At 38.3% G+C, this 21,608-nt stretch overlaps 1 protein-coding gene across 3 annotated transcripts in view; it reads left to right on the top strand.

The window, feature by feature from the left end:
- The window catches only part of ACTR2 (actin related protein 2), a 32,605-nt gene extending 11,731 nt beyond the window's left edge, over positions 1 to 20,874 (top strand). For all 3 annotated transcript variants that reach the window (XM_070572498.1, XM_070572497.1, XM_008535093.2), the window contains 7 exons: positions 1,050 to 1,265; positions 4,758 to 4,830; positions 6,620 to 6,756; positions 8,354 to 8,503; positions 11,126 to 11,271; positions 14,789 to 14,921; positions 18,182 to 20,874. In XM_070572498.1, coding sequence (XP_070428599.1) covers positions 1,050 to 1,265; positions 4,758 to 4,830; positions 6,620 to 6,756; positions 8,354 to 8,503; positions 11,126 to 11,271; positions 14,789 to 14,921; positions 18,182 to 18,352 — 1,026 coding nt within the window. In that variant the 3' untranslated portion in view covers positions 18,353 to 20,874. The remainder of the gene's footprint in view (positions 1 to 1,049; positions 1,266 to 4,757; positions 4,831 to 6,619; positions 6,757 to 8,353; positions 8,504 to 11,125; positions 11,272 to 14,788; positions 14,922 to 18,181) is intronic.
- The last annotated feature ends 734 nt before the right edge of the window (positions 20,875 to 21,608 follow it).

Raw genomic sequence — 21,608 nt, 5'->3', positions numbered from 1 at the left:
AACCTCTATTTTAAGACGTCTTATGTTAATTTTGCTGTTTCTTTTCATTTCCCTATGTTTTAAATTTAAGGTATTGTAGCAAATAGTAGCTATTTCTGATCCTAGTTGTTTTTTTTTTAATTCATCAGTTCAAGTAGAAATCAAGATTATTTAATATCTTAACTAGCTGATTTCTAAAATAAGTTTAAGTTCTTGGACATCGGTAGCCTTATTATACATATAAAACTTGACTTTTCAAATGTGGGTCATCTTAAGTATGCTGTCATTGGAGACAAGACTTGTGAGTATTTTGCTTCATGTGTGATAGTGTGGTTTTCTAGTATTACACTTCAAGGTTGAAAATGTTGCTCATGAGATAATTTTAAAGAGTTGTTTCCCTGTGTTTTAATTTTTTGTATCTCTACAAATGCTCATTCACCTTGGTGAAGCATAAGTAGAAACTTAATTTTTAATTCTAATTCAGGCATACGTAGGTAGAAGTTTGTAAAATTTACAAATTATGTGGTGCATATATGCGTTATCATAGTGTAATAAAGAATCAATTTTTGCTGCTTTCATTATGCTTTATAGAACTTACACTTATCATTTTGATGTTTAGGACAAAGATGTGCTGCATGCATTGAGCATTTTTCTACACGTTTTTTTTTTCCCCTGATGTGCTATTTCACATATCACAGGCCTTATTTTTTGAACATTTGAGCAAAAGAAACAGATGAAATCTCATACAAAACCCTCCAAAATATGAAAATGTGGGGTTTATTTGTGCTAATGCTCTTCTTTTGGAAACATATGTATTAAAGGTAAGGTCAATTTATTGATTTAAACCATGTTGTACATAAAAATTTATTATCCATGATTAAATTTTGAACGGCATTGTTCTTGAAAGAAAAGACTTTTTTAACTTGTGGAATGAAGAACTTTATCTGAAAGTGCCAGAAAGATTAAGATTAATTACTCCCAAGTTTCCCGAAATATAGGAGTTTGATTTTCTGAAGGTATTTTATGCAAAAATGTGACTGGTCTAAAGCTTTGATATTATGATTTTCTAGGATCTTATGGTTGGTGATGAGGCAAGTGAATTACGCTCAATGTTAGAAGTTAACTACCCTATGGAAAATGGCATAGTACGAAATTGGGATGACATGAAACACCTGTGGGACTATACATTTGGACCAGAAAAACTTAACATAGATACCAGAAATTGTAAAATCTTACTCACAGAACCTCCTATGAACCCAACCAAAAACAGAGAGAAGATTGTAGAGGTAAGTTTTCCGATAGAATGTGTATACATGTGTTCTGGGATGTGATGTTGAAGCAAATATTCTTTCTTTTACTGTTGTTGTTAAGGATAAAAGGCATAAAAGTAATTGTTGTTTTCCCCCAGATCCTATTTATTGAACACCTAACTATATGCTAGTTATTATTTCTAAGTACAATGTATCAGTAAACAGAACAAAATCCTGCTGCCGTGGAGCTTACATTCTAGCAGAGGAAACCAGGCCAGAAAAGAGAAAAAGTGAGTTAGTTGAATAGTTTGTTGGAAGATGATAGATGATAAAGGAAAAAAGGAAAAAGCAGGTTAAGGGGGAATGGGGCGTGGAGGAGCTTGCATTTGTACATAGGGTGTAGCAGAAGGTCTCTGTGAGAAGGCCATGTTTAAACAAAGACAGAGTAAGGGAGTAAGCTGGGATATATGGGGGAAGAGCATTCCAGGCAAAGGGAGTAGCCAGTGTGAAGGTCCTAACATAAGAAGCCTGGCATATTAGAGAGTCAGCAAGGAAGCCAGTGTGGGAGAGCAACAGGTGATGAGGTCGGAAGAGTAATGGGCCAGGTCATCTCGGGCCTTGTCGTCTCTTAGAGGGAATTAGACTCTTACTCTGAGGGAAATGAAGGGCTCTTATGGGGATGGGACATAGTCAGGTTTAGGTTTCTGTAGCTGCTGTGCTAGACCATAAGGAGGCAAGGGTGGAAGAGAGACCAGTTTGGAGATTTTTTTCAATTGTCTAAGTAAAAGATTAGGATTGGGGTAATAGCAGTGGAAGTAATGAGAAGTGGCCAACTCTGGATCTATTTTGAAGGTAGGGCCAAAGAATTTTTTGATGCATTAGATGTGGATAATAGAGGGGGCATCAGGGATGACTCCAAAGGTTTTGACCTGAGCAACTGGAGGATGGGGTTACTGAGGTGAGGAAAGACCGAGATAAGTAGAACGAGATTTGGGGGGACTGCATGAGCAGTTCAGTCAAGTTTGAGGTCCTCATTAGACATCCAAACAGAAATGTCAAGTAGATAGTTATGTACACCTAAGATCAAGTTCAGGAGAAAAGTTTGGGGCTGCAGATATAAAATTGGGAGTCATCAGAATATAGATACTATGGTTCACCAAAGAAGTGAGAGTAAATAGTGGTGAGAAGGCTAAGGACCAGGGAGATAGGAGGAGCTAGTGAAAGGAGACTGAAAGGGCTAATGAGGTAAGCAGTTACAGAGAGCAAGAAATCTCCATTCTTAATGGTTTAGATGAGTACTTTTTCAAGGTTGTCTTTCATTATCTTATATATGAGATAGAAACTTTTAATTACTTTTTGTCTGTATCAGCTTTCCAGTTACTACTTAATGTAAATATTTTGTTTTACTCTGTGACCGTGTTTAGATGTTGTGGAAATTTTGGAAGGGTTAGAAGAGATCGTTAGACAATATTTTAAAAGTCTGGATTAAAACTCAATTTTTGGGGGCTGGCCCCGTGGCCGAGTGGTTAAGTTCGCGCGCTCCGCTGCAGGCGGCCCAGTGTTTCATTGGTTGGAATCCTGGGTTCAGACATGGCACTGCTCATCAAACCACGCTGAGGCAGCGTCCCACATGACACAACTAGAAGGACCCACAACGAAGAATATGCAACTATGTACCAGGGGGCTTTGGGGAGAAAAAGGAAAAAAAATAAAATCTTTAAAAAAAAAAAAAAAAACCTCAATTTTTGTATTGTGTTTTAAAAATTTGAGATCATGGTTTTAGTTACAGAAGCCATATCATTCTTTATGGTTCTCATTTTAATACATTCTTTTCCTCCCAGCCACCCCTAAAACTGTGAAAGATGGGCTTTATTGTATTAGTTCTTTTTTTTTTTTTTTGGTGAGAAAGATTGGCCCTAAGTAACATCTGTTGCCAATCTTCCTCTTTTTGCTTGAGGAAGATTGTCCCTGAGCTAACACCTGTGCCAGTCTTCCTCTATTTTGTATATGGGATGCTGCTGCAGTGTGGCTTAGCGGTGTCTGGGTCCATGCCTGGGATCCGAACCTGTGAACCCCAGGCTGCTGAAGCGGAGTGCGCGAACTTAACCACTGTGCCACCGGGCCGGCCCCTGTATTAGTTCATATTTTAATTGCATTTTATACTTTATAAATTATTTACAACCACTAATACTTTGTGGTTAATTAGTAGTCATTTGTAATTGCTATTTATTTTTAGCAACGCATTACAAAATCAGAGTGTAGAGAGATTTTTTGTGTTAAACCAAAAGGTTCCTACTCATGGAAACCTTTAGGAGAGAAACATGTGAGACTGAAAAACATGTTTTCTTTCAGCTAAAAAGCTAGGGAAATGACATTATACCTGGATGCCTCGTCCACTGAGTATTAAAACTAGGACAGGTATTTTTTTTCAATCTGCAAAAATGACAAGAGTTGTTCTCACTGCGCAGTGACGTCTCATGTTATTTTAATACTCTTCTGAGTGCAAGTTTGGCTATGACTGATAATGCCCTTCTTTAATCTCATCCAGAAGGTGGTTTTAGCACTACAAATACTTTTTAATGGTCTTATAAATGAAAACCATTCTAACAGACCTTCAAGTTGACAAATGCAAATATAGCATCACTCTTCCATTTTCATCCCTGTGGAGGGGGAATAAAGATGATGGAATACAATGCTAGTCAGAATATCTAGTTGCTTAATTAATGAGTATTTGTTTCAGAGTTTTAAAATTTGAATTCTGTGCAATTTTCATTGTGGTCAGTTGTAAATTTCTGGGTATCTAGGTATTCAGAGTGGTAGTCAGCCCTGCTGGTCAAGGAGTCTTCACTATAGATGACAGGAGAAATCCTGCAGGATGTTCCCAGCCACCCTGGACTGCCAAGAATGAGCATGATTGTGACCAGGCAGGGCACAAGGAAAGGACGCCTCCCTCCAGTGTGGTTCAGCCAGGAGTGGGGCGACCTCCTGGGCTCAAGTCGGGAGGCGGGCCCAGCGGCTAGGCAGTTGCTGTATCTGCGAACAATCAGGATTTAACTGCGTTTATTTTTGTCTTCCTGCCCTACCATTTTACTACTACTTTTTTCTTTTTGTTTAACTTCTGGAGGTAGAGCCACAGTCGTGGCCCAGGTTGAGGGAGAGGCATGGGAGGGTCAGCAGTGAAGCAATTTCTGTACTTTGTCTTAATAGAAAGGCTCGTTCAAATGCAGAAAGCTGTCTTTCGCTCTAATTAGCCATTAACTAAAACGCGCAGAAATCTTTGCTTTATAGCACTTATGAAATGCGTAGGGACTCAGTAGTTATGCAAAACTCGGTCCCCCAGATTGGAGGTCTGTGACAGCAGGACTGTAATAGAGGCAAGAGGAGCTGAAGAGAATGGAGGACTCTTTTAGGTCCCTTTGCTTCTATTTTGGGCAACTAATCCACTCTGTAACCATCAAGAAAGCATATAAATATGTATTATATACCTTGTAAACACCCGTATATTTTTCTTTCCTTTTGCATTTCCAGGTCATGTTTGAAACGTACCAGTTCTCTGGTGTGTATGTAGCCATCCAGGCAGTTCTGACGCTGTATGCTCAAGGTAGGTGAAGCTTAACTTGCAGAAGAGTCAGTTCAGCAAACGTTTATTCAGTACATTTTATGTCACAGGAATTTGATTTTTCCTTAAGTTTTAAGTCCCAGAAAAGCATAGTATTTATATATTTATTCAAATATTTTCACCACTTCTAAAATGTTTCAAATAAAATATATGTTTTTATTTCCTTTATTAAACAATGAAGGATTTAAGGTAAAAAAGAGACTTCTCAATTTTTTTTAAAGTAGGAAGTTCCCTCTTTTAGGCTATTTTAATAGCTGTGGAGAATGAACATGGCATTTGACAGAGCTAAAAAAAAAGTACACAGAGATCCAGAAAGGTTAGTTTAAAATTCTACTTGTCAAATACATAACAGAGTAAAAACAAAGGAGAGTAGAGATTTGGGAGTGCACCCTAGTTTTGGGGGTGTGTTTAATGGAGGGGACTACTATATTTTCTTGATACTGCCATTGCCAGCTGCCTCCCTGTCTATTGAGAATAAAATATTGGCCATGTGGGGAGTGCTCTTTTTTTTCTTTTTGAGGAAGATTAGCCTGAGCCTACCACAGCATGGCTTACCAAGCGGTGCCATGTCCGCACCCAGGATCCGAACCAGCGAACCCCGGGCCACCGGAGCGGAACGTGCGCACTTAACCGCTGCACCATCCAGCCGGCCCTGGGAGAGCTCTTTATAGTCTGGTGGTCTGATTGAGAACTTATCGGGCTGTCAGATATGTGCACGGGGTCTGTTAGGCAGTTGAAATGTAAAGATGCCCTCAAGGAACTTGGAGTCTAATGGGAAATGATACGGAACCAGACCGTTTTGATTCGGCATGTCAGAGGTTTGTGAAAGAGGTGACACTAGCACCAAGTCTCAAGCCTTAGTACTTAAGCAGCGTGTATGATGTAGTACTTAGGAAACAAACTTTAATATGGGGATCCATCTGATTCTACACATGGATTAGTAAAAATCACCTTGTAAAAATACACATTGGTTAAAAACATTCTATTAGAAAACATGAGTTGGAAAAAGGTTATGTCCTGTCCCCCCGAATGTCATCCCCTATTCCCCCCCACCCCTGGATTAACCCTGGTGCAAAAGGTGGAAAACTAATGTCCACAGCCATTTATAGCTTTAAATAGCACGTCTGGGAAACAAGGTGGCTTCTTTGCTGTTTGTTTATTATAAGGTTTAATTGACATTGTCTTTCTGGTTTCTAGTGAATAATTGAGGTGATCCTTTGGCTAGCCAAGACTAATTGTTCTCAGATTTCTAGCTATCTAGTATCAACAGGAATTTTTCCAACACAAAACAGTTTTGAAAATATATGGCAAAAATAATATTAAAAAACTAGATTATTTCAGCAAATTCATTATCAGCTTGTGTACTATTTACCTTTTGCAATGGTTTTCATAGAAGTTATCCATGATGCTTTAGAAAATTTCGCTTCAAGGGAATTCAGGGGTCAAGATTAAGTTGGAAAGAGAAATAAAGAATTGTACGAGCTTTAAGAACATGTTGTGCTTTTCAGGCCTAGGTCTCGGGGTCTGTTTCTCCCATCTCCTGGGTTGGCACGTGATTAGACTAAGAGTCTCACAAGAGATGTGAGAAAACACTGATTTTAGTGTCTGTATATCAGAAACAAACGTCAAAATAAGCAAATAATAAATGCTGGCTTCTAGACCAATTCTGATTGGTGAGGTTTCTAGTTTGGCTTCTGTAGTATTTGAAATTTGCTGGCTTTGAGTTTTCTGATTTGGCTTTTTATTTAAAACCTCATGATTCTGTCCACAGGTTTGTTGACTGGAGTAGTGGTGGATTCCGGAGACGGTGTAACTCACATTTGCCCGGTGTATGAAGGCTTTTCTCTCCCTCACCTTACCAGGAGACTAGATATTGCTGGGAGGGATATTACTAGATACCTTATCAAGGTAAGCAAGAGCAGCTCACAGAAATTAGATTTTGTAGTTTGTGTTTACCAGCTTAACACAAAACTGAACGTATCATCGCAGGATTCTAGCAAATCTTCTGCACCACTAGAGAAATGGCCCAGTTACTCGATTATTCATGTAAAAATCCATATAAGATTTACACACGTGATCTCTGGAATACTAATGAAGATACATTATTTCATTACATAATTGTATTTGCTATTCCTGAGGAATGGGTAGAGAGGTAAGATGGAAGAGACCCGAAAACGTCCTTGAACAGCTTAAGTAGCCTTTACTGCCATATAGCCTTTCTTTGAACAGGTATACGTCAAAGCCATCGTCTTGGTTGGGTCACCATTTCGTGTCCTTTGCCACCAAATACAGTGATACCAAATTATTGATATTTGATTAAATACAGAGCCCAGATGTGCCAGACTTTAATATTTAGTAGTTTTCATGGAATATATCCAATTTTTACTGTTTTAAAGTATACTTCTGAATATAGTTAGTTAGAATTTTCTTTAAAAACATTGCTGGGGAAAGTCTATAAAGCTACTATTTGGAGACGTGTATTTTTTTAATGTCAAAAAAATGGTTTAGAGTATTGTCTGTACTAGAATTCTCTAGTTAGTGTATCCTCTCCAGGTCAGTGGCTCTCAACCAGGGACGATGCTGCCCCCTAGGGACCTTTTGCAATGTCTGGAGACATTTTTTGGTTGTTAAAACTGCAGGAATGCTACTAACCATCCTATAATGAACAGGGCAGCGCCCACAGCAAAGAATTATAAGGTCCAAAATGATTGGCGCTGCTGTTGGGACACTGTCCTAGGGGACATCTCTGTGACAAAGTGGGTTGCATTAAGTCCTCTTGACATGGGGTTCCTCTAGTCTCATTTAGGGTAACAGTGAGATTAAGTCAATGAGAATTTTAATATTCTCATTCTAGGCTACAATTCTGTCTGAGGTTAACTACCAAAGGAGTTTCCCAGGGTTTTCTTTTGAACATACACACAAAAATTAGGGGATTTATTTTTTAACGTTTTTATGTGAGAAGTCCGATTGTGTTTATGATGCATATTATGGTTTTAGTTTTTTTTCCTGTCAGCAAGTTGAATTCTCGTGTCATTCATTTGTTTAACAAGTGCTGTTGTCCATATAGTGTGTGTCAGACATGATGCTGGAAGCTAGGGATAAAACTTTCTAAGACCCAGGGGTATTTCATGAATATGGCATTGATTGAGGAAAGTGCAGATTGTAGCAGTCTAGTACTAAAATATTATTTATTAACAGACTTTTGATTGTTTATCAAAACTGTGTAAACATTAGCACTCAAACAGTACTCTTTTTAAAAATTAGCTCTCTACCTCATTTTCCCGATTTATTGTTCATGAACTGTTAATTCTGTTACTCTGTGAAACTGAAATAGAAATCCTTCTGTGGCGAGTAGTATTTCCCTTTCTGAAGTATTCAGTAAGAGCTAAGGATCCAGTCTATTGCATTTGTTATTGATATGACATATTTAGTGAAAAATAAGAGCTTTTGCAGAGTCGAACTCATTCAGATTAATTGTGAATTTACTGCTATTTTTTGGTACCAGCTGCTTCTGTTGCGAGGATATGCCTTCAACCATTCTGCTGATTTTGAAACGGTTCGCATGATTAAAGAAAAATTGTGTTATGTGGGGTATAATATTGAGCAAGAGCAGAAACTGGCCTTAGAAACCACAGTATTAGTTGAATCTTACACAGTAAGTATTTCCCGTATGTAATATATATGTGGTTTTAAAATGGACAACCATGATTGTTGGTGTGTGTTTAAGGAGGTTTTCTTGGAATCCAGTATTTTTGTTTTGGGTTGTTGAAATATGTATATGTGTGACCTTTAATGTCTTTCTACATTAAGATTCTATGACTTAATTATTTTAGGACACCATATAATGTAAAATAAAGCACATAAATTGTTTTTCTACCTTAGGATATAATCAGATGTGAAATGTTACTTTGAGATTCTGGTATCTGAAATAGCATATTTCAGCATGTGTTTTACAGAATGGCATTTCCCTGAGATGTTAATAGGTATTTCACAAAAATTAAAATGGGGGTTGCATTGTCAAATAAGTTTGGGGGAGAGTTGGATTTACTTTACTACAGGCCGTCTCAGAGCCTTTGATACGCTAACATGTGCCTGACTGTGAGAATGTAGCACGTGTGTTTCTTGGCCGTATTAGACTACAGGACTCTTCAGCATTTCATGGGACCAGTGTTCTAAGAACCGTGCTTTGGGAGGTGGTCAGCCTAGAATATTGCTTTAATAATTCAGTAGGTGGCAGTCTTTTCCTGGCGTAGTATTTTTTTAATGGGATGTTCAGAACAAATGTTATCTTGAAATTGTAACTAACGAGACTTAGAATCTAGTTATAGCTTACACCAGGGGAGTTGATCCTATCTGAATTTTTAATGTATTGCTATCGTAAGTCTATTATATTCATCTGAGTATAAAGTACTTCCATATCTCATCTTCAATCTAGTTATTGCTAAAATGAAATTGAGTAATGGGCAATAAAAGCAAGTATTCTTAAACCATTTGATTCGTGTAAGCTCTACATATCACAAGTATGTACAAAATAGTCATTTAAAAAAATTTTATAAATTATATTGTTTTAGTTTTAAAAGATACTGACCCAAATAGTCAGTAAGCCAATATGTTGCAACTTAATGATCTCCAGCTTTGCCCTGGAGATTCTTTCCTGAAGCCTTCTTGACAGTTCCTCTAGATTTATAATTTTTCATCTACCTGACTCATTTGGAAGAAAGTGGCTTGAAGCAAAGGATGAGGGAACTAGAAATGTAAGGCACATTTTATTTATTTCTTCCCTCCTTTCTCAAAGAGTTTGAGTATGTTACAAAAATATATACAACAAATAAGAAACAGTAAACTGATGAGTAAGTGAAGAGGGATAAGGACGGAGAAATAAAGGACAGGTTAAGATTTGGTGCAAAGAAATGAGAACCATACCGTCTCAACAGTTCTAGAGGTAGGTGGTTCCTAGGCTGGGTGGCCCATGCTGGTGCAGGAGCCAGAGCACTGAGAGAAGCCGCGCCATCCGCCAGGCTGGCAGTGCGAGGGGAAGAGGCTTTGCTGGTAATGGTCTGCCCTGGGAGGTTTATCTGGATATTTAGGTGATTTCATGTGGTTTTTTAACTCACCTAATGGTTTTATATTTTAAGGGTAAATGTTTGGATCAGTGTCTTTTTTTTTAGAAATTTGATAGAATTTATAAAACGATAATTCTGGCATTTTTGAAAAATGTGATTGCTTTGCAGGTATATCTAAGCAATCACGGCACACACACGGAGTAAATGTTTTAAACTTGCTTTGTGGCCCCTTGTTATGTTGGAAAGTCAATTTTGGAGTCTTGGTATAATTATTGTAATTCTATTATTACAAATAAATACACTGTTAGAAATGTTAATGTCAAACTAACTGTGGTATCTCGGATGGAAAGCGTCAGATGCAGCGTCCGCAAACGCGCTCGTTTCTTAGTCCAGTCGGTCCAGTGAATGGTGAGGTCGGTTAAGAGAGGGAGTTTTTATCTATCGTTTCTCATTTAATTAAGTATGAACATGATGTGACTTAAGAGTGTTCCCTGCAAGGTCATGTCATAACGACATCTGACCCGTTGTTTCAATTGTATTTGCTCAAGTTAAAATTCTATTCATCTGTTATCATTTAGAATTTAATAGGAGCTAGTAGAGGCTAAGCAGAATTGCCTGATGAAGTACTCTAGATCGATGTTCCTTAAACATTCTTGATCGTAAAACAGTTTTCAGATTAAATCATTTGACGGAAGTTTCACACGATATAAAGTATTTTGATGGCAAAATAACAAAGTTTCACAGAGTAATTGTTTGGTGAAAGAAATTATTTAGACTTTTTCATTGATTGTCTGTGCTACATGGTAAAAATATCCATAAAGTCACAAATGTATTAAAATGATAAGAGGAGCAGCATTGATACCATTAATCATCCAAATGCAGTGGTCGATCAGTGCTGCCTGTTTACGTTTGTTGCGCACACCAGTGGCCCATCGCGCACTCATGCACTGGTGGTTTCTGCAAGAAATTTCTGATGTTTGGGGGATGGCATACCATTTTAAAAAAAAAGCCTAATAATAAAATCAATTATCTAAATGTATTTTATTTTACCTTGTTTTTCTTTTTTCAAAAATGTATTTTAGGAGAAATGTGTTGCTGATAATGATTTTGGTTATAGAACAGATGTGTTTAAAAGTACTATCTAGTGTTCTAGAGAACACTGGGAAGGTTGTTAATCTTTTGCTGACTAATACCTGGTTATTTTTGGTTTCTAGCTCCCAGATGGCCGCATTATCAAAGTCGGTGGGGAGAGATTTGAAGCACCGGAAGCTTTATTTCAGCCTCACTTGATCAATGTCGAGGGAGTGGGTGTTGCTGAATTGCTTTTTAACACAATCCAGGCAGCTGACATTGATACCAGGTACGTTAGAAATGGTGGTTTCAAAGTTATTTATCAGAAATAGATGGACTATAAACAGTTAGAATGACCAAGTTGTCTGTTTTCTCACTTATGTCTTTAAATAGATAAGGCAAAATAATTTTTTGATAGGGTGGCACTGGATGTTGGACAACGTATCATTGTGTCTCAGAAGCCATTTCAAACTTTTTATTTTCAAATAATTTAAAACTTGAAAGTTGCAAGAATATCTATACTCCTGTATACATATACTCACGTATACTCTTTATCCAGTTTCCCATTTTACTGATTTTAACGTTCTGCATGCTTGTTTTGTCATCCTCTCTCCTTTTCTTGAGCCATTTGAGAGTAGGTTGAATGGATAAATGCTCTTTACTCCTTAATACTCAGTCTGTATTTCCTAATGAAGGTATTCTCTTATATAGCCACAGTACTGTTAGCGAGTTGAGGTTATTGCTGTAGTTTTTATCTACCATATTTCAGTCTCATCCATTGTCCCAGGAATGTCCTTTATCCAGTTTTTCTTTTCTCTGGTAAAGGATCAAATCTAGGATCACACATTGTATTTAGTTGTCATGTTTCCTGGTCACCTTTATCTGTTACAGTTCTTCAGTCTTTCATGACATTGACGTCTTTGCAGAGTGCAGGCCAATTATTTTAGAGAATTTTTCTCAATTTGGGTTTGAATGTTTTCTTGTGATTAGGTTCAGGTTGTGAATTTTGGGCTATACTACTATATAAGTGATGTGTTCTTCTCAGGGTATCACATCAGAGGTGATGTTTGCTCCTTATTGGTGATGTTAGTGTTAAGCTATTAATGACATTTCCTGTTTTCTCCACTGTTTGTTTTTCTATTTTTATTTCTTAGTTTATAAGTAATTTGTAAGAAAGTACTTTGGGACTGTGTAAATCTCCTGTTCTTCATCATATCTGCCCCCTACCCCTTTTAGCATCTATTGGTGATTCTTGCCTAAATCCATTTTCATTGTGATGGTTGTCAAAAAGTGATCTTCTAATTCCATCATTCCTTCTATATTTATTAGTTGGCATTCTAGCATAAGGAGGTGCTTTTCCATCTCCCTTTTTTTATCTGTTTGTTTATTATCAGACTCATGATTCCAAATTCAGTGGATTATAATTTATTACTGTCTTTATTTATTTTGATGCTGAAATTGTTCCTGATTTGGCCAGTGAGAGCCCTTTCTAGCAGGCTCCTGTGTCCTTTGACATGCCCCCATCTTTTTTTGAGCACTTTCTATTTTGTGGCACATGATATTTCCAGCTCATCTTTAATTTTGTTTTTTGAATAGGTAGAACATTAACAGTATAGTCAAAACTGTACACGAAAGTATTCTTAGAAGTATTACTCTCCCCACCCCTTGTCTTCCACCCGAGTCCTCCTCCCTCTTGTAGGTAAATAGTCTCATTATCTCATTAGTTTGAGATTTATCCTTTCTGTGTTTCTTACTTCCTTTTATTCAAAAGGTAACATACTGTAAATACTCTTTTGCACTTTGGTTTTTTTTCACTTAATATATCCTAAACAGTCCTATACCATTTTCTGGGGATTGTCCTCATTCTTCTTTCCAGTTGCATAGTATTCCACTGTGTGTACATATCATAGTTTATTCAGTGAATCTTGGTTATTTAGGTAGATTCCAATATTTGTGCTGATAAATAATATTGCAATTAATAACCTTGTGCAGACTGTATTTTTGCATTATTGGACATGTATATTCTGAAAAAATTTCTAGAGGGGGAATTGTTGGGTCAAAGGGTAAATGCATGTAGTTTTATTATTGCTCAATTCCCCTCTATGGATGTTGTACCATTTCTCATTCCCGCTAGTCATATATGAGGGCACCTGTGTCCCCACAGCTTGTTCACAGTTTGTCAGCTTTTTTACTTTTATGCCAGTCTAATGAGTGAGAAATGATATCTCAATATGCATTTCTCTTAAGAGTGAAATTGAACATATTTTTCTCTGTTTATGGTCACTTTTATGTCTTTTTCTGGTGAATTATCTGTTCACGGCTTTTGTCTGTTCTTCTGTAGAATTTTTGTATTTTTTCCCCTCAATTTTTAAAGGTTTTTTTTATATTAACTCTGATATCTCTTGCAGATATTTTCTCCTACTTAGCCCTTTATCTCTTGCTTATGGTGTTTTTGGCTATACAAAAATTTGTTTTTATTTAATCATATAAAAACGTTTATAATCTTTCTTTTATTGCATCTAGAATTTGAGTCATAGTTAGAAACCCTCCCTTTACACCCAGGTAATTGAGGAATTCACTCAGAAGCATTTTGTAAAACAAGCGTTTGTTTAACTCTGAATTAAATAACCACCTAACTCCTTCTGGTGGGATGGCTGGGAGCAGGAGAATAAATGGAAATTACTAAAAATAGCAATGACTCATAACAAGCTGCAGGTCTAGTGGAAGAAGATCAAAAATCTAATCTAGACTTTGTAATTATGGTGACTTTTCAGAGTTGGGTTAGGTAGATGCTTTTGTCCCTTGATTTAATGATCATTAATAGCAAAGTCGTATTTAAAAGAGCATGCCTCCTGGTAGGGATTAACGTTTTGGCATTCCTCAAGCACTGGAGTCAGGGTCGGGACCCTCTCCACGGAGCTAGCTTAGGAAGGTAGCACAACTCCAGTTTTGTTTTATGTGTTCCGCATGTTGAGACCTACATGTAAATGCTCGTGGGTACATATCTCATGTAGCTATAACTCAGCTGCTTGGCCTGTGCTACACTCACGTGCACACTTCTGCAATTAAATACAAAGCATTGCTCTTCCAGAGGCTAGAATTAAAGTAGCCTGAGCCATTGAGAACCTGGGAGTAAGTAAAAGCCTGGAAGCCAGTTTGAATGAGGTCAAAATGGATGTGACTCAGTTCCTGAACTTTACTGTGAGAAGAGTTCCTCAGACCCTTACTCAGATTATAGTACTTTTACTACATGTGCAGTTATTTCAGATGTGATTATCTGGTGTCATAACCAACAGCATATTTAAGGAAGAAAGAGAGGACTGCTATACGAAGCAAACACATCAGTCTAACAAAAAATAACACGGGACAGCCTCAAGGCAGAGGAACAAAAGGGAGAGCTGCACGAGGCAAATGGAGGAATTGAAAAGCAAGAACGGGAATCACAGTAGAACGTGGTTAATTAACACCCACATCTCAGTGCCTCCAGGGGAGCACTGTGACAACACGGGCCAAATACTGGAAGTTGACCGATGGCAACTGTGGTCATTATTAAGACAGTTACATTTGCAAGAAAGTGTGTCATGTACTTTAGAAGTATTTTCATCAAGATTATAATAAATATTTTATATGTAAAGAGGATTTGTTACCTAATAACAGTAGTGGTAGCAAACATTCAGCCCTGTGACTTACATGTTGGATTTCATTCTCCCAGCAACCCTCTGAGGCTGACATAAGTAGCAGGAACTCTGAGATATATTGTTTTCCTAATCTGAAACACCAAATGAATACCTATTGTGTCTTTCTAGATCTGAATTCTATAAGCATATTGTACTATCCGGAGGGTCTACTATGTACCCTGGACTCCCATCACGGTTGGAACGAGAACTTAAACAGCTTTACTTAGAACGGGTTTTAAAGGGAGATGTGGAAAAACTTTCTGTAAGTATTAATAATCTGTTAACATACTTTTAAAACCTTGTAAAGTAGCTTGTGAATCTTGACAACCACTAGAGGGAGCAAGAAGTCTTCCTAAACACATTCCTAATGCAGTCAAGTGCAGCCTTGGAGAGAAAAGAAGTAAATGGTTCAAGGTAAGCTCTGTCCCAGAATACTCGGAAAACTGCCTGGTCGCCTCGGTACGCAGTGGAGGGAGGTGACGAGGTGCAGGGCCAAATGTTCTGGTTCCCCTGTAAGGAACAGCCTGAGATCCAGGTGCCTCTAAGTGCGTGGGAAGAACCTGGTACACTACAGAGAGACAAAGGCCCCACTTGAGTTTTTGTGGGGTTTTTTAAACTTACTTTTTGGATATGAAATCAGCCTTCAGTGCTACTCTTGGACTATCTTATATTTCTGCTTCTAGGTTATTTTCTGGCTCTTGCTTGCATGTTTCTTACCTCCCCAAACAGATTGTAAAATATCATTTCTTCACTTCTTTAACATCCCCATCAGCTATCAGAGTTTTTGAAACAGACTTCAATTGGTAGTTGATGTGTAGAGTAGAAGGAAATTTTTAAACTAGTATGTAATAGTTGATGGTTATTTGGCATTGGTTTTTTTCTTTCTACAAACTCTGGACTGTGTAAAGTTTGCTATATATACTATGCACTCAACGAAGAGTTGAGTAATTCTGAGTTAATCTCTGAGCTTTGTCTCGACTTTGATCGACTGTTTTAGATAATGAGATTACATATTACAGAGGAGTGTATGTATTGGAGACTTAATGTTACATCTTTCATATGTGACTCAGATTGTTGAAATTAAATTGAGAATGGACTCACATACATTAAACAAATTAAAAGACTCAAAAGGAGCCATGTTGTCTAAGTACTTCACTCATTTGTCTGATTTTATTGGGTTATATCTCTAATTTAAAATCAGTCTCAGGTGATCATTTATTTATTCAGCAAATAGTTCTTGAACTCCTTCTGGGTGCCAAACACTGATCTGGGTGCTGGGACAAACAAAACAGTGGTGAACAAAAACGAATCCCTGCTTTTAGTCTATGAATAATAAATCAGTATTAATAAGCACTATGAAGAGAAGTGAAGTGAGTTAGGGGCTAGGAAGGGAAGTGGTTGGGGAGATGGTGTGCTCCTTCATGCAGCGTGATCGGGCAAGGCATCTCAGATGAGAGAACTTTTGAGCAGAGACCTGAGTGGAGTGAGGGAATGAGCAGGTGAGCTACATGACTATCTGGGGGAGAATCTTCCAGGCAGAAACAGCAAGTGCCAAAGCCCCAAGTTGGTGGGATTGTACGGGTGTGGCTGGAGCAGAGTAAGCAAGGGAGAGGGTTGGAGGTGAGGTCAGAAAGGAGTCGGGACGAGGGTCTTGTTCAGCCACGGTAGAGTTTGGCTTACTCCTAGAGAGATGGAAAGTCTTGGGAGGATTTTGTGCAGAGAAATGATAGGATCTGACTTGTTTTTAAAGAGTCATTAAGTCTAGTGTGGTGAATAGGCTGTTGAGGGAGGGAGGAAGAAAAGCAGATGTAGAAAGACCAATTAGGAAGCTCTGACAGGAGGGAGGGGTGGGGTGGTGGAGGTTTAAGATAGAAGAGGAGGTGTGAAATGGTTCTCTTGGACAGTGGAAGAGAGAGAAGAGAAATGTAATGGGATTGCCAGCACCACTAAGGGGCTTGATGGAGGTAAGTGATATATTGAAAGCAGGATGTCGAGTTTCTCTCCGATAGTCTTTAGTTCCTGGAGGGCAGGTGCAAAGTAGAGAGTTGATCACTGGAGTTGGTGTTTGGAGTGTGAGAGGGAGAGAAGGACAAAGTCAGGATAATGTCAGGAAATGATGGAGTGAGCACGCACACTCATGCAATAAAAGCAGATATGAGAAGAAATAACCTGGGGGTCTATAGATGACTTAGGCAAGGAGGCAGATGGAATAGTCTGATGAAATGAGTTTTGGAGGGGCCATGGAGTTGTGTGGAGGAGGGAGAGAGAAGCAGCAATGAAGAAGAAGAAAATCCCTGTTCCCAGACCTCCAGGGTCAGGAAGGGAGAGCGCGAGAGAATCAGCAGACAGTTGAGAAAGCTGCAGGGGCAGCAGTGTCTTCAGGGGCTTGCCATGTTTCCCCTAGAGCAGGGGTGGCCAGACTACAGCCCGGTGCGAGACCAGCTGGTTTTATAAATAAAGCTTTATTGGAACATGGCCAGGCTCATTCTTTTACATAGTGTTACCTATTTTCACATATCGTCTATGGCTGCCTTCCTTAGGTAGCTGCCAGAGAGACCCACAAAGCCTCAAGGATTACTATCTGGCCCTTTACAGAAGTTTGCTGACCCCTGCCTAAGAGCTAGAAAGTAATTAGAACAGTTAAAACAGTAGGTTAGTCTCAGAATTGATTAATAAGTTAGCTGTTCTTTCTGGTGTATTGTCAGTCTACCATTCGTTTATGTGACATAAAGACAATTTAGAATGACATAGTTACTTTGAGTCATTTTGCAGGATTTGTGACTGTAAATAAAACTGCTACATCATTTTAAGGTTTCTCTTCCAGGGGTTGGCTGACCAAACAGATTGAGGTGTGTCTTTGCTAGACAACTAATACTGGCTACAGAGTATAAAACTTTTCCCACTTGTCTTTAATTTTGGTTACTGTGTTCATTTTTTCCAACATCCCCATGATTTATTTTGACCGTATTTGGCTTTGTTTATTTTGAGAACATTTCATTTGAATTTGAGACAATAATCAGTGAGCTTTGCTTGTAAGAAAAGAACTTCAGTCTTACCCTATTGCATAGGACTAGAATCATAACAGCGTTAGACCTTGAAGAAAGCATCCAAGTCCTCATATCCAAACTCTTGGTCTCACAGCTCGCTGGGTGATTTGCCCCTGTGGTCATCCACCAGCTGATGGGGAAGCCTGCTGCATCAGGACTCTGGTACTCAGTAGGGTGATCCTGGAATTTCTCGTTCGGATCAGAACACTTGAGAGTGACAAGAGGTGCTGTTAATGATTGGGCAACAGGTGTAAATCAGGACTGTTCTGAGCACACTGGGATGGCTGTGTGATCTCCTAGCTGTTAGCTTTGGGCAAATTACAGAGTGTCTGTACCTCAGATACCACACCCTGCTGTCCTGCTTACATCACAGGACTCTTCTGAGAATTCAACACGAGAATATATGGAAAAGTCATTTTCCTAAAGCAGAAAGCACTATGTATGTGTGACATTTTATCATCTCCTCTTTCCCTAGAAATTTAAGATCCGCATCGAAGACCCACCCCGCAGAAAGCACATGGTATTCCTGGGTGGTGCAGTCCTAGCAGACATCATGAAAGACAAAGACAACTTCTGGATGACCCGACAGGAATACCAAGAAAAGGGTGTCCGTGTGCTGGAGAAACTTGGTGTGACTGTTCGATAAACTGCAAAGCTTGCTCCATCACACCCCTAATGCTTTCTTTTTCCTTTATTGCCAATCTTTGAACTCATTCGACTCCAGGACATGGAAGAGGCCTCTCTGTGCCCTTTGACTGGAAAGGTCAGGTTTTATTCTGGTGTCTTGGGGAAGCTTTGTTAAATTTTGTTAATGTGGGTAAATCTGACTGTTTAGTTCAACCACTTCCCTACAAACACAGGGAGAGGGCAAAGGGTCCTGTCTGCTGCTTTGTTTCTTCTAAGTAGGCATTTAGACCGCACCTGTCGGCTTCCTGTTTCCCTTTACTGCTCTAATGCTGCTAGTTTTCGTCTTTAGCACACTAGGTGGTATGCCTTTATTAGCATAAGAAAAAGGACCTGTGCGGGAGCTTTTGCATTCTGTTGGGGTGGGGGTGGTAAGGGATGGGTGGGCGCTGCTGAACCCCTCCTGGCATTGCCTCTCTAGCCTGGGCCTTCTAGTGACTCTACAGCTTTAAGTACCGCAAAGCTTCGAGTGATAACATTTTAGGGACACGTTAGGCGCAGAACTAAAGTGTTTTGGGTGGGTTTTTGAGTGGGGAGGGGGTCTTTTGATTCTGGTTTTTTGATTTTTGAGCTTTTCTGCTCTGGGGTATGTAAGATGAGCTTTACGTACAGTACTTTGATTTGGCAGGTTTTCTTCTCCTTTTGGTCTGCCTGTAATTGTTTCCATCTGATATAAACACCAACTGTAGTATTCCAGGACCATGTAGTTTAGGGATTTAGTGGTTTTTTAAAATGAACCTTGTTGGCTGAGACTGGACTCCCTAGAATCTATCAATGGAAAAGTAACATTTAAACATGCTTTTGGAAATTCAAATTACAGATAAAAAAGTGCTTAAGAGCTGATATTTTCTAAGTGCTTCTGTTTATACCAGAAGCATTAAGGTAGCCCAGTACCAAGGTACCATTCTCGCAAATTATTCTTCTATGTGACTACCAGAGCTTACTAACAAGTAGATACATATAAGTAGTTACTGGCAGTAGGTTATAATTGTTGGGTTAAAAATAATATTGAAATATGGGATTTGTTGCCAGTTGGGTAATTGTCATTAGTTTTGTTTGTTTCAGCTTGCAACCTGGAAGTGGAATAAAATTTGACTATTTAAAATGATGGCAAAAAAAAAAATCAAGATTTAAGTTTGTATTGTACTGAAAAACTAATCGTAACTACTAAGATCTCAGCCATTTTACCTTTGAAAGAAGGGTTGTTAGTATTTGTAAATGTTAGCAGACTTGCCTGCCTGTATCAGAAAATCATATTGATGAATCCTGTTGGTATTACTTGGTGACTGAAAAAATATCAGATAGTACTCAGACTTGAATTCTTTCTAAATTTGAAAAGTATAGTAGCAAGAAATTGTATCACGCTAAGTGCAGAATTCAGATTCTGAAGAAAAATGTTTTCCTTCATTTCGAAACATTCTTTACTTAATAATGGCTTTGAAAGATAAAGGTTTTGGGGGGGGGTGACTGAAATTGGAGAAATTATTGGCATTAGAGTCTCTTTTGTGAGAAAACTTAAAAATCAGTCTATATGAAATAAGCAACAAAAAAAGGTTAGTTTAAATTATGCAGCTTCTGTTAATATTAACTATTTTTTTGTCTGTTTTACCTCAATTTGAACAAATAAAACAAGTTGGCCTGCATGCTGGACATGCTTCAGTACACATGAATAGCCTACAAATGCCGTCTACTAGATGTTAGGGATGTGGACGTCAGAGTCCCTGTGGTATTCTGAAGTGTTCCTAAATCATGTTCTTGTAAATTCCCTCTGCCTTTTGAGTACTGGACTTGTTAAAGGACACAAATGTAGGACCAGGACCTACTAGCCGTTCATTTCAGGTAAATGGATTGACTCTTGGCCTTCGGTTATGATTTTAAAATATGGGGCTAGAAAACAACCAAGAACGGGATGGACTCTTAAAATAAAGAAAGCATTTTATCATTTGTCCCTTGAATGTAGAATTTGGTTTCAATTTCATAATTCTGCTTGCAAACATAACAGTTTAAATGGTGTATTAATATATATATAGTATAATTTAAAATTTTCATTTTATAATTTTCCTGTTCCAAGGTGAAATAATGCATTTAGTAATTTTGGGAGTGGGGGAAGTATTATGTTTAACTGGAGTTGTCAGGTGTGAGACCCTCAGAAATTACAATTTTTTCTGTTTTAAAAGAGATCTCATTTTTAGCTCTTGAAAACCATTGTCGTTTGAATTTCCAATAATGATTAAAAATCTTTTCTTTTTAAATTAAAACTGCCAATCCCTTGATCTTTGAGAAGGATTTCTTAGAAATCAATCTGATAGTTAAACTTTTTTCTCTGAAGCTTGGTATTGGATGTTAACTTTTACACAGTTCTGAGCACTGTTAACAATACGTGGAAAGTATTTTAAGAGATCAATGGAAAGTTAAGCATTTGAAATTTAACATGGATATTCTTCTTTTTGATTCAGAAAATAAAGCCAGATTTCTCAGACTCAATTTGAATTTTGTCTTTGTTTTTCCTCTTAATAGTTTTTCTCTTTAGTTTCATTTCCTTAACTTTATTTGTATTTTCAGTTTTGCTAATGCAGGATAGATTGACAACTTTATGCTAGTTGTTAGGCCAACTTTAGTTCAGTGTTCTATTTTGTGACCAGAAAACCTCTTTATTTCTGGTATGATTTTAAATACATAAGGAAAAAACAACCTGGAAATAAGAGCAAATTACGGCAACCTTGGAGATTTTTTCCTTGAGCAGACCTTCTTGTTCCTGGAAGACGTAAAGTGGCTTTGCAGTGTCAGGAATGCTTGGCAGGCCTGTATGTAACATGCTCTTTTCAAGGACATTTTAGCTCATCTTCAGACTCTTAGGCGTATTAGTTTTAACAAAACAACTAAAGAAGGATGAAAATTTATTGAACTGATCCTTTCTTGCTTTTATACTAGCCTTTGAGGATGGGGGCTAGGGAGTCAACTGAGTATTTCTGTGTTTCCTTCTTCTTGAACTTTACGCTTGAACCTCATTGCTCCCTTCATGGCCAGGGTCCCCCAGGACTTCCTCAGGTTGCTTCCTGAGGGCTTTTCATCTGGTCTCTTCCTAGTTGCCAGAAGAACACTGTGACAGCGATCTCCCTATGCTAGAGGAAGGAAATACGGGCCCTGCATAAGTTGTCCTTGTCGATAGAATGACTGTCTCAGCGCTCTTTGTTGTTTTTCCCCACCCACGAACTCTG

The sequence above is a fragment of the Equus przewalskii genome, chromosome 14 (assembly GCF_037783145.1).
Source record: "Equus przewalskii isolate Varuska chromosome 14, EquPr2, whole genome shotgun sequence".
NCBI classification, from domain to species: domain Eukaryota; kingdom Metazoa; phylum Chordata; class Mammalia; order Perissodactyla; family Equidae; genus Equus; species Equus przewalskii.
Note: the sequence above shows the minus strand (reverse complement) of the source record. Positions and strands in the feature narration are given on the sequence as shown.